Source organism: Coloeus monedula (assembly GCF_965178545.1).
Source record: "Coloeus monedula genome assembly, chromosome: 9".
In the NCBI taxonomy this organism is placed as follows: Eukaryota; Metazoa; Chordata; class Aves; order Passeriformes; family Corvidae; genus Coloeus; species Coloeus monedula.
Window position 1 is genome coordinate 15104288 of NC_138789.1, and position 12724 is coordinate 15117011.

At 37.0% G+C, this 12724-nt stretch overlaps 1 protein-coding gene across 3 annotated transcripts in view; it reads right to left on the minus strand.

The window, feature by feature from the left end:
- Positions 1 to 12724, minus strand: part of FNBP1L (formin binding protein 1 like) — a 58244-nt gene that overhangs the window by 11116 nt on the left and 34404 nt on the right. For 2 of the 3 annotated variants that reach the window (XM_082286790.1, XM_082286789.1), the window contains exons 3-9: positions 11188 to 11241; positions 9544 to 9691; positions 9071 to 9133; positions 7685 to 7789; positions 6339 to 6467; positions 4141 to 4287; positions 3199 to 3402 (exon numbers count right to left, since the gene is read on the minus strand). In XM_082286790.1, the coding sequence (XP_082142916.1) occupies positions 3199 to 3402; positions 4141 to 4287; positions 6339 to 6467; positions 7685 to 7789; positions 9071 to 9133; positions 9544 to 9691; positions 11188 to 11241 (850 nt within the window). Of the gene's footprint in view, positions 1 to 731; positions 891 to 3198; positions 3403 to 4140; positions 4288 to 6338; positions 6468 to 7684; positions 7790 to 9070; positions 9134 to 9543; positions 9692 to 11187; positions 11242 to 12724 lie in introns of all 3 variants that reach the window. The other variant, XM_082286791.1, reaches the window with a different exon arrangement.

Consider the following 12724-nt stretch of genomic DNA (forward strand, 5'->3'; position numbering starts at 1 on the left):
TGTTGCTAGGAAACCACTTAGTATTTCCCTTCTACTGGCTTCCAGATAAATTCTATTTGCAGAATATGCCACTGTATTAGTAAATTAATTGAGAAGTCTCAGTGCCATTTGGTAGTAATTTTTTCAATAATTTTACCCAAAAGAACCTAGGACAAACAAGAGTGACTAATTAATCAGAAAATAGATAAAAATTTTAATGTTTGAAAAATTCAGTATTTCAAAATCTGCAATCACCATAAACTATAGCATTTGATGTACAAAAGAAATTAAATTCTCCCTTTTTAGTTCAGTGCCTCATAATCAACTTTTACTATTTTCAGTTCAAAGTCAGCAAATAAGACATCTGATCTGCCAGATGATTTTTGTGGTAACTGTATATCCAATGATAAATTACTGCAAAAATATGTTACATGATGGTAGGAAAACATTTGTGAATGTGAACAACAATGAAGAAAGGTATCAAACACATGCTGAGCACCCTCTTTATAACACCTTTCTTTTAGGCATGAGCATTTCAAATGTGATAAAGAATATTTCTACTTTATTTTATTTTTAATCTGGTTGGTAACTTCTGTATAGTATGAAAAAAGGACCCTAGAAGTGACCTTATAGCTGAAGTGTTACTTTTATCCAAGTAAGCCTTATAATGAGGGTGAAGAGCATCAGAAAAGCCACATCACAAGCACACTGCTCATAGCCCATCATGCATTTCAACTTGTTATCAAACTTACCCCTCTTTTGAGGCTTCTGAAAGAAGGAATTCTGGGCTTCCCTGTTTTTATGTCACTCATGCAATAATGCACTGGTTCAATGGAGAATATGGGATACTGGGACCCATTAGGAGTACTGGATGTGTATAAACTAGTAGGGGTTAGGGGTGGGGACTGTGGCTAATGTGGAAATAAAGAAAGCAATAAATAAGCCAAATGTTCAAAGTGATTTTAAAATGAAAATTCTGTCTTACAAAATAAAATTTCCATCCAACACAGAAACAGCTTGTAACGTTCCAGACACATTCATACTATAACTGTACTGGGTTTAAAAGGTTTCTGTCATGAACTAATCTTCAGTTACAGGTTGCTGCAGAGAATGAAGGAATATTCAAAAAAGCTTTATACTCAACACTGCCACAAGATCCTAACAAGACCCCAAAGTTCCCTGCCTCTTTTCTTAAAACAGAGCTCTGCTATTGCCAATTTAGTTACAGTCATTCTGGAAGCTCAAGCATTCCTGCTCACTACTTCCCCTTTCCCCCTATATTGAGGTACCCTGCCAGGTTAGCCAAACCAGAAATATTTGGTGCACCTATGGAGAATGACTGAAAAAGTATTTTCAATCTCTGTAGTAAAGCTGGACTGACACAAAGCCCACATGGCATTCTTAATATCATTACAAGAACTTCACCCCTTGTTTCAAATTGCTCCTCTCACTTTTTGTCTCTCATACCTCTGCTGTTCTTTCCCAGTTCAATGTTCCCCTACTGTTTCCACTGCTGCACAACTAATTCCCTTTACAAAAGGTTTTTATGTCTCTGACAACATTAAAAATAGGCAAAGGAATACCTGCAAGTCAAGACCAGCCATAGTTTCAGCTAAATGAGGGCCCAAAGGCCACATGAATACCCCAGCTGTAGTAAACCAGCTAATTTTATAACAGATAATTTAAGAATATATTTTAAAGCCTGTGGATAGTATCTGGAATTAAATATGTATCTTTGAGTAAGTATTTTGCTCCCAGCTGCTGTTTTGTAGAACACTCCTCCATCCTCCCCAAAAACAGGTAAAAAACAGGGACAAAATCTTTAATTTCATCCAGGTCCTTAAGGAAGGGATGCATGTAGCATGTACACACATATGTATACCTGTGACTCCACACAGAAAACAGTGAGGCTGACTCCCTAAATGCTACACACAAAGTGAGTGAACTGGGGAGAAGAAAGAGTAGGGCAAGCCTTGTCAGATTGTTTCAACTGTCATCACACTAAGGGATTTCCCATAACTACAGTACATGCCAAGGTCCAGACTGAAACCAGTGTACATTTACATACTCTCCAAACTCTCAGAAAGATGTCTTGTGGTCAAACTGGCAATTGTGATCTAATTTCAGAATAGGCTGAATCTCACCCACCTCTGTGGACAAATGCAATATATATGCCCATCTATTAATGCATTTAAACTGTTATGAATCATTAATTATATTGCATGAAAAGTAAACAATCAGTTTTAACACACAGCTGGAGTTACATAATATACTGAGGATAGAATAAAGAATCAGCTGTATCCTTCCTTTCTGTAAAGACCTACTTTATCACAATACTATCAAGTGGAAAATAAGTCCTACCATTAAGAAGCTCTAAGAACAGTTTCCTGTAATAAATGACAGGAACTGGCTTGGAGCATTAAAATAACCTCACAGAAATTTGTGGGAATCATTAAAATGGCCCACTGATTTGCTCCAATACTAAATAAAGATACAGCATAAAATTTAAGTATGTATATATTCCATTATTCATTTATATAGGTAATGCATGTATTGACAATCTTTTTTGTTGATCCATGAAGGCATCTTGCATAGAAATTGTTAATTGTAACTCATAAGATAACAAAGGAGTAATTTCTATGCTTTCAATTTTTTCCTGAGCATAGGAGTATTTTTCCCTATTTCATAGCAATATTTCTTCTAAGACATTTACCTTTATGGAGCTCCCACAGTACGTTTTTCCAATGACATATTACAAACTTCAATGTTTTCAGAGAAAACTAGCAGCAGATATAATAAAATACTAGGGGTTGCTTTTTGTGTCAGACAGATCTGAAGTCTGCCCAATTCCAAAGCATATTCTCCCTCCCCATATGTTTACATTTACAATTAACACCTTTCCTATGCAACTGCAGAAAGTCTTTACAGTATCTTAGAAACATTACTGTATTGGGAAGCTACTTTTATCGAATAACTATTAAAAATGTCCCCAGACACAAATCACTAGAAGAAAAACTGAAAAACTTCCCCAGTGACAACTTGATTTTTAACATGGTAAGTACTCAACACACTCAAACCTTCAGATCTCCTTACACATACTTTAGAAGACATTGGCAGGCAAGGGGAAGATTTTTTTTTTTTAAATACATAAATTGCTGCTTCCATGCACTCTAAATGTTCAAATCTTAATTTTCCAAATAGTAATTTCTCAATTGTTACCTTTGGTTTCTTTCCAAATAGCCACAGCTTTCCTTTAGCCTTGCCGACTGTTGTTTTTGTATCAATTCTCATTCCCTCTTGCTTTGGTGTACTGATGGTTCCATCAGAGATAGTTCTGTAAATATTCTGACTGTAGTCTTCAAATGGAAAATCTCCAGGAGGTTCAAAACCAGATTTGAAGCAGTCTATCACTAGTTGAGAGTCCTAAACATAGGACATTAAGGAGTTTAAAAATCAAACCCATCAAGAACCAGAGAGAGAAAATAGGGAGACAAATTTTTCATTTAATTGCAGAGATGGGAAAGTAAGAGCGAGCTTAAAACACACACTTTTGGACAGAGCAAGTTAAGGTAACAACATTCTTTTATCTCAGCAGTGTTCACGAGTGCATAGCAAAGCATACTCTGCTATTCAGAATATTCCAGCAAATACTTCCTGACAGTTATCACAAATTCAAAACAGGACATGCTTTAGGGCCAAACTACTTTCCACCTTTTAATCTTTCAACATTGGCACTGAAATGAAGACAGAATTAAGAAACTAGATGCAGTAAGCTATAATAGGACTATAATCCTGCTGCAGTCAAACAGGATACAGAATGACACTTTGTTAACGAAACACCCTTTACATGTCTTAATACCACATACAGGGGAAAATACCGACCACACTGGTATTCCAGGATATTTCAGGATAACCAAAATAATGTGTCCAAAAGCACACCCAGTGAGAATGTGTCAGACATTCAGATCCCACAAAATCAATAAAGCAGGAAGAGTGCAGACGTGATCACTTCTGCTGAAATCGAAGTAACAACACTTTCCAAGCAAATATTTGACAACAGAAAGATAAATGTACAAGGTAAGGCAGTCTTTCCCCTCTCCACAGCTTCTGTATCCGTCAAATTGCTCACATACATTTAAAAAGCTACTCAGTTCTACTTACTCTATGTTCATCAACTGATTTTGCTGCAAGGATCATCCCTTCTAAGCATTTTGAGATAATTGGAATAACCTTGCGCTCAGAGTCAGCAAAGCCTTTGTAACATTCACTAAGTTTGATAGTCCTTCTTTCATCCATTTCTTGAAGTTGCTGCAAGAGCAAAGAAAGATAAAATAAAGCTTTTGTTTACAGGTTTTTTCCCTCCTTGATCCTGACATATGCAGTTACCATGGTCACCATGGTGAGGGACAGAATTTCTGTGCCTTCCCAGTATTTTTATTTGCTTAACAAAACAGAACTTAAAAATCCTTTCAGACATAGACTTAAGATGCCCAGAACAACAGTTCTGAAGAGTTTATGCTCTTTGGTTTCTAAAAATTATGTAAAGGACTGGACTTTCTTTCCCTTCTTTTATAAAGCACACGTACAGTGTTTACAGGTAAGTGTTTAGTTTAAAGTCTTTGTTTCATGCAAAAATGAAAACCACAGTGAATAAATTTTACTGATTTCTACATCTCCTCACTCTCCTTCTAGTTCCAAGTAATTCCTCTCTGGTCATAAAGATCTCCATCTTGCTTTTATTTTTATACCTTCCAAGAAATACCAATGATTAAAAAAATAGGAAAAATAAGATAAAATAAAATTATCAGCAGTTTAGACACTCTGATTTTAAATACAAACCATTTCCTTTAGAAGTGTGCAAGAAAATAAAGATAAGAACATCATTACGTAAGATTTGCAATAACAGTTTACTGGAACAGAACAAAAAAGAATAAATTAAAGAAAAATATTATTAAGATAATAGCCCTGGACCTTTCACCTGAATGCAGAAAAAAACCCACAAAACCAAAAATCAGTAACATATATACCAAGAGGTTGTCAAAAACTGGATAAGAAGTTGGATCTTTCCTGTATCTACACTAAGGCAGATGTCTCAAACAGTATTCAATTTCATCTCTCCAAAACAAAACCACCTAGACATGCTAAACCCCTCTCTGAGGTTTTCCCATAGAATGTTACCAAATACTTGCAATGAAGTAATAAAAGTGTAGTCCCAAGAGAAAGCAGGACTAGGCCTTTCTGCTCTTACTGTAGAGTTCAAAAAATGTGAGTAATATCTTACAATGATAATGGATTTTAACCCTAGAGAAATAAAGGCAGTAAAGCAAAAGTCTGGTCCAAGCTACAAAGATGATCAGCCTGTTTGTCCTGGGAGCTGACTCCAGTTCTTGGATCAGTGTGTTAAAGTCAGACCTACTGTAGTGCTGCTTAACAGTTAAAATATTAGAAAATTCTTTAATAAGCCAAGGCAATCTTCTCCTGTGAATCCTAGACCTTCCAGTAAGGAATTTAAAAAAAAAATATGAGCTGACTTGTGCTTCTGGAAAATATCAAACATACTTAAGTTGGTATACCTTCAAATAAAGCCCATGTTTCACCTTCCATTTCCTCACTCCCTGTCTCAGTATCAGTTCCCACTCCAATTTCCCAAATGGCTGAAGGTACATGCCAACACACTTTTGAACTCTCCTCACCTGACACCCCCAACTACTTTAAACTGGTTTTCTAGTTTTGCAAAGTCCCTGTTTTTGAAAGAATGCTAAAAAATCTTAATAGTTACATAAAGCATCTCAAGAAATCCCCACTTCAGATGCAAAGTATTGATCTTTAACTTTTTTAATTGTTTAGAAAGATCTGTGGATTGCTGGTAACACTGATGACTAACTGGGGGCTGGAAAGGGTGCTGGATCTTCTGCTAGCCATGCATGAGATCCATTAAACCACAGTCACCATTAGCTCCCTTCTTTCCTTCACCTCTGCCAGAGGCAGAGCATATACGCACACATACAAGTATCCTGAGAACCAGTCATCAACCCTTAACAGAATTATTAAGTGTTTGCTGTCACCCAGATGTCTCAAATGTTTATTTTGTCAGATCCTTTCAGAAATATTTAAACAAAGAGTCTATAAAGTATAAAATCTTAAAGAAAATGCAACCAAGCATTTTCATTAGAAATCTAAGCATTAGTATGGTAAGCAGTCTCATGAAAAAAACACAAGTTGTCTCAAGATTATGGTAATTTTCTTGATAAAATGATCCACTAAAATAAAAAAAAAATTAATTTTTCCAAGTTTTTAATTTTAAAGTCTACTTCTCTTTAGAAAAGGATCAGACATACTTTATCTGTTAATCATTTTACCTTGTAAATCTGAGGAATGACAATGTAGTAGTGTTTGTGCTGTTCCCCATTAAAATTCTGTAGTTGTGCAGCATACTCATTTTTGTTTTCATCAGCCATATGTGTGCGCAGGTTTAACTGTTGCTTAGCCTGGTAGGAAAGTGTTATCAGGTTAAAGGTGTGGTGCTTTTCAATGATACACAGCATTATCTTATGTTATCAATTATACAAGAACACTGGTCACAAGTCATGAAAACTGACATCCTTGTAACTGAAATAAAAGAATCTAAGATTTCACATACACTGACACTCCAAAACCTCATTTGTTTTATACAGAGAAAGAAATGACCATTGTAGTTCCCTTAGCCAGGCTGCTTAAATGCATATCCTAAAAACCACAGAAGTGACTGAACACATAAACCACAAGATCCCAAATACCAGACAGCTGCCTGTTTAAGGAAGACAGCGCAGCCATCCAGAGGGACTGCCATGAACTTCAACAAGGCCAAGCGTGAAGTCCTGCGTGTGAGTTGGGGCAATCCCAAGCACTAACACAGGCAGAGAGAATGGGTTGAGAGCAGCCCTGAGGGGAACGACCTGGGGGTCCTTGCAATGTACACTCACAGCCCAGAAAGCCAACCCTACCCTGGGCTCCATCAAAAGCAGTGTGGCCCGTGGGTCAAGGGAGCTGCCTCTGCCCCTCTGCTCAGCACTCCTAAGACCCCACCTGGAGCACCCTCAGCACAGGATGGAAATGGACCTGCTGGGAAGAGTTCAGACATAAAGATCATCAGAGAGCTGGAGCATCTCTCCTATGAAGACAGGATGAGAGAGTTAGGAGATTTTCAGCCTGGAGAAGCAGAAGCTTTGGGGACACCTTAAAGCCCCTTCCAGTACCTAAAAGGGGGTCTACAAGAAAGCTGGAGAGGGACTTTTTACAAGGGCATGTAGTGACAGGACAAGGGGGAATAACTTTAAACTCACAGCCAGCAAGTTTAAATTAGACATTAGGAAAAAACTGTTCACTTTGAGGGTGCTGAGGCACTGGAGCAGAGCAGCTGTGGATGCCCCATCCCTGCCAGTGTTCAAGGTCAGGCTGAATGGGATTTGAGCAACCTGGTCCAGTGGAAGCTGTCCCTGCCCATGGCCAGGGAATCTTCAAGGTCCTTTCCAACCCAAACCATTCTGATTCTGAAGCATACTCCTTTCCTGTGCTGTCTTACACAACACTGTAACTTTGATTTTGCACATAATAAGTAAGCATATTTTACACACAATTTTATACATTCAATGAATATTGTTTCAGTACTGATGATTTACATGGAAATGAAATATCATTGACAGAAAAGAAAAGCCACTGCCCTTACCTTCTCAACATCAGCCTTTGTCGCATTAGTGTCATTGTCCAGTCGTTCATAGCTTTGCTGTGCCTTCTCTGCCTCTCTGCATTCTCTCTCAAATTTCTTTTTGCTCTACAAAAGGCACAAACTTACTGCTTCAACAGCCACTATTTCCATTTGGTTATGTATGTTAACTCTGAATTCTAAATATCAAAGCTTCCGTTTAGGAATCTTAAATTCACTAAGTATCTTTAAATGAGCACATTGTTAGCACAGCAAGTAGGTCAACCAAATTATTTTGAAGGCAGTCTGAAGGATGTATCTACACTACAATTATCATCAGTATTCATGTCAAGTGGCACAGCTGTAGGTAGCACAGACAACAGTATTCTATATACTTGATGTTCCATATATGCAGCTATTGTCAAGACAACTGCTGTAGGAAAAATTTTTGCAGCTCCAGAAGTTAACATCTCCAGAGAGAAAGTGCAACTGAGTCTCTGAGCTCCTGCTTCACAGCAAAGTCAGGCAGCTGAGGTTAGTGTGTCCCTTAAAGGCATCTAAATGCATTTAAAAGACTGACTTTGCACTCAGGTAAATGCAAGGCACACAAAGAAACTGTTTGTCTGAGGTGAACTCTGGGAATTCAAGATTATCTCGGTGAAGAGTGATAACATCTACAACTACCACATCTGCTTCTGTTCTGATCCTCTGATGATGAATTAAACTCTTTGACATAACAGTGAAGCAAGATCCTACCCATCTGGGATGACAACAATAAAACAGAAAATCACCTCTCCTGTACTGCTTCACAATAATCTGAATGAAAGATATAATGAATTTTTAAGACAGAAAACCAGAACATCAGAATGCATCTTGAACAGACTTGGTTGAATATCCTCCTATCTTTAAAAGCATTTCTTTCAAGAAAAATAAGCTTATAATCTGTCCTAGAAATTATATCTTCCTGCATTTCTCTGTTAAATAGTAATTCTACCTCCTGAAAGTACAAGTCTATAGTGGTATTCTTGAATATATCTCATGTAACAAGCCCTCAAGCTCAAGACAAATTCAGTGACTTAAGATTTCATCTTCATATAAATAAACTGTCATTTTTAGTAGCCCAAGGAGAAGCAACCAAAGTCTGTACCCATGTTAAAACCAGATTCCTTTATGCTGGATAAAAGCCAAGGCTTCACTCAAACATACACACAGAAGCTGTTTACAGGAGATTTTTTTTTAACCAGGGAACTATAAATACACTGAACTGTATTTTGTATGTCACTAAGTTACTTGGACATTAAGTAATACAGCTAAATATTAAATCTAAGCAAGACAGATGAAAACAGTTCCATATACAGACTGTATATCTTATTTAAGTTCAACAGGAATAAAATCCAAACACAAACTCACATTATCCATCTGTTTCCAGCACATGTCCAGATACTGCTGAGCCTTTCGCCCTTCCTGAAGATGCTAAAAACACCACAAATAAGTTAAATTTGCCTGTATTTTTAGTATTATTACCATTCATTAGTCCCTGCTCTAGTTGACAGCCTATGATGTGCAGTATCTTCCACAAGCTACCTGTACTCTTTGGAAGACATTACTAAACACGTAAGAATAGTATCACAGATACTGTGGTACACTGGCAAGAAAAAGTTCACTAGTGAGCACTCTCTTCCTAAGATACTAATTTTTAGGTTTAATAACTGTATTATAGTATATTATATTATATATTATATTATAGAATAAATGTGTGTTATAAATGTACTACAAAACCTATGTATTGCCATGTTCATCAAAATGGGTAAACAAATACATCAGTTTGTTAAAAGACACACATTTTGATATCCTATTTTCAAATTTAAAAATATAAAAATTACCATTTTTCTCTCAGTTTTTAGATCATGAGAATATCTCATCAATTCTCCATACACTCTGTGTCCCATCTCTTCTGCGACTACTTCTCGTTGTCCTGCATAGTCATTCAACTCATTGAGGATGTTAAAAAAGGCAATACACGACGTAAACCTGACAGAAAGCACACACACACAAACAAACATACACAAAAAGTTAAACAGCTTTTTAAAATACACTTCTCTCAGTATAGTCTGTACTCCTGATTAGATAATAAAATCACAGGCATTTTACGATAAACCTTATCTTAATGCTAACTGAATTAGAGCAGAAACACAAGCTGGGAAAGCCTATGTTAAGCCTAGCACGTACTACATGTTGCAATGTCTCTTCAAATACATTTTATAAGAATATGGGGTTTGTGGATGAAAAAGAAAGAAGAAAAATACTACCTGGCAAGCCCTGTGGTATAGTGGTATCTCCTAAGCTGCCCAGTGAGAGGCCTGAGCTTGGGAACGGATACATACGTCCCTAGGCTCGGAGGCTGAGCTTGCTGCAGAGATGATGTGCTTGGTAGTCTTGAGGGTGGAACATGCCAATCATCCCACTCCTATGCATCCCGATGGATGTTCTACACAACAAGTTTGCTATCAGCTCTGGAGACAGCTGCCTGTTTGCCTGCCCACCTCTTGGCTGGAAGTAAGGTGCCACTATGGCTGGCACTAAAAAGGGGGGAAGAGGAGGGGCAAAGGGTAGAAAGTGTGTGTGGAAGGGAAGAAAGGAAAAAAAAAAAAAACAGGCACCACATTAAAATATACATCTTTCTCTCTTTTAACTATGGAATACTGCCATTTCCATAGGCTTGGCTTTTGGGAATTTCAAATGCCACTCTAGCACTGGAAAGCCTATTCCCTGAGGTCCAGGATTTTTACATAGTTAAAAGAGTTAGAAGAAATCCTACTGTGAATTCTTAGGCACTCTGCACAGCATGTGCTCTGGCTGCAACCTGGAACTTGTCCACTTTTTTTATTTCCTAATACTTACCCCTAAAAAAAAAAAAAAGTATTGTGCTTTTTCAAATAAATTTTTTAAATGGATATGGACACGGACAGCAAAACAAGCACATTTCTGATAAATAAAGTTGTTTAGCACAAATTGTTCCTCCACCATTAGACATTCACTTATTCTGTCTCCAGAGTCAAAGCAAGTCAGCATTTTAAGAGCCCTTCTTGCCCAAAACATGACAATTTTGTGTACACTCAGGTCTCAATATAGAGATGCACAGCTACATTTGTATTGTCATAAAAACGTACAGAAAAACTAAGCAGAAAACCAAAGCCTAAGGACACACACTTGCTTTTCTTTAACAAACAATACCAGACTGTACACAGCAAGCTAAACTTCTGCTTTCAAATTTTCAGTTACCTAAAGATTAATTTGGAAGGGAGCAAGTACAATGTGCCATGTTTACTACATTAAAATACCAATAGGAGTAGATAAAGGTTTTATGCTTAAGAATTACAGCAGAACTATTAGAAGCCAAGCACAGTTCTTTCATTGTCATCACCAATTAAATACTTTATCTTTAAAAAAAAAAAAATCCATAAAAGGGCAGCATATACTGTTAGTTCTCACTTTTTACACATAGAACTTGAAATGGACATTTTTACCTGGGTTCCTCATCTTTTGGTGAGCGTTTAGGACAGTACTTCTTAACCAGATTTCTATTAAGGAAGAATAAAAAAAGATACTATTTTAGAGTCTCTTTTGAGAAGACGCACACAGACAACTGCATGAACAAATTATTTCTGTTTAATGTTCTATGAACAAATCTATTCCCTCTGTCAACTTATAAGGGTCCTTTAGATAACACAAGGCAGGAATCTATGGTATTATCAAAGTTTTAAGTCACTTTGACCTAGAACAATTTGTAACTATTTAAAACTTCTATTGCAGTGACTAGATATAAAATGAAGAGTTCTTTATTTAACATCGTTTTCACGCATGCAGAAGGCAGCGGCAGACGAGGACAAGGCCAATGTATGATCACTGTGTAACACATGGACAGTGCACACTGTGTGTTGTGCCATGAGCACCAAACTCCATGCCTGAATTAAGCTTTGAGTGCGGATTCAGGTCAAAAATTTTAACCACAGTATTTCCAAATCTTCAATAAGGACATGTCCAGAACAAGAGAGGCAACGTCTCTTTTCAGAAAAAAATTTTATAATTTGTCCTACCACCAGCATTGCAAAAATATCAGGGTTTTAGAAACTAAGCAAATCTCTAGAAGACAATCCACAGGAGCAGCACTTAAGAGTATCACAGCCCAATTTTTGAGAACATCGATATGAAATAATCTGCTTATCATAGAATGCAGGAAAAAAAGGAATGGAGAAGAGAAGATTCTAGGAGGGGAAAAAACCTGGCATCCATGTTTGTGTATTTCATCCCACTGTCTCTCTGTAACTTCAGTTGTTAAAATTGTGAACTACCTTACCATTAAAACAAGGGTGCTAATTCTGCTTTCATTTAAAATAACCTTGTACAGTTTCTCAAATCTATTTATCTGGAAGTCATCTCTATGGCACAAGAGACCACATAGTGAGATTATGTCCAGTCACAAAGTATACACCAAAATATGAGCAGCGAGTTGGTGTGCAAATAGTAAGCTTGGATCTTTTGTTTCCATACCCTCTGAGACTACAACCAAAAAAATGCAACCACGATAAGAAAGCCAGGTCCTTTTTGTATCAATATGCACTAAGAAACTGAATAAACGCTGACTTTCAAAAAACTATCTACACATTTCATAGTAACCTCCTTACTAACCCTCCAGCAAGAATCTCTTCTCGCTATCCCCAGAACCCACTGTCTGTTGTAACATTCTACTTGGTATGGATTAAATGCAGACATTTTGATAGGAAAATGCATAAACACAATTGAAAAAAATAGTAATATTCACTAAGTAACTTCCCTGTGTTCCATTTTCCCTTACATTTCTGCTTTGCTCCTCACTGCTTATTAATGAATAGGAAATTCCTAAAATTCATCTTATTATTATTCAGAAGGTGAAATGCATAACACACATACAATGCTGTAGCTAAGCAACCATGCACGAGCCTTTTCAAGGGAAGATCTTCAGAGTTGTTAAAAATGAGAAAAAAAAAGACTTATTAAAGCCATACAGTTCAAAATCACAGAAGC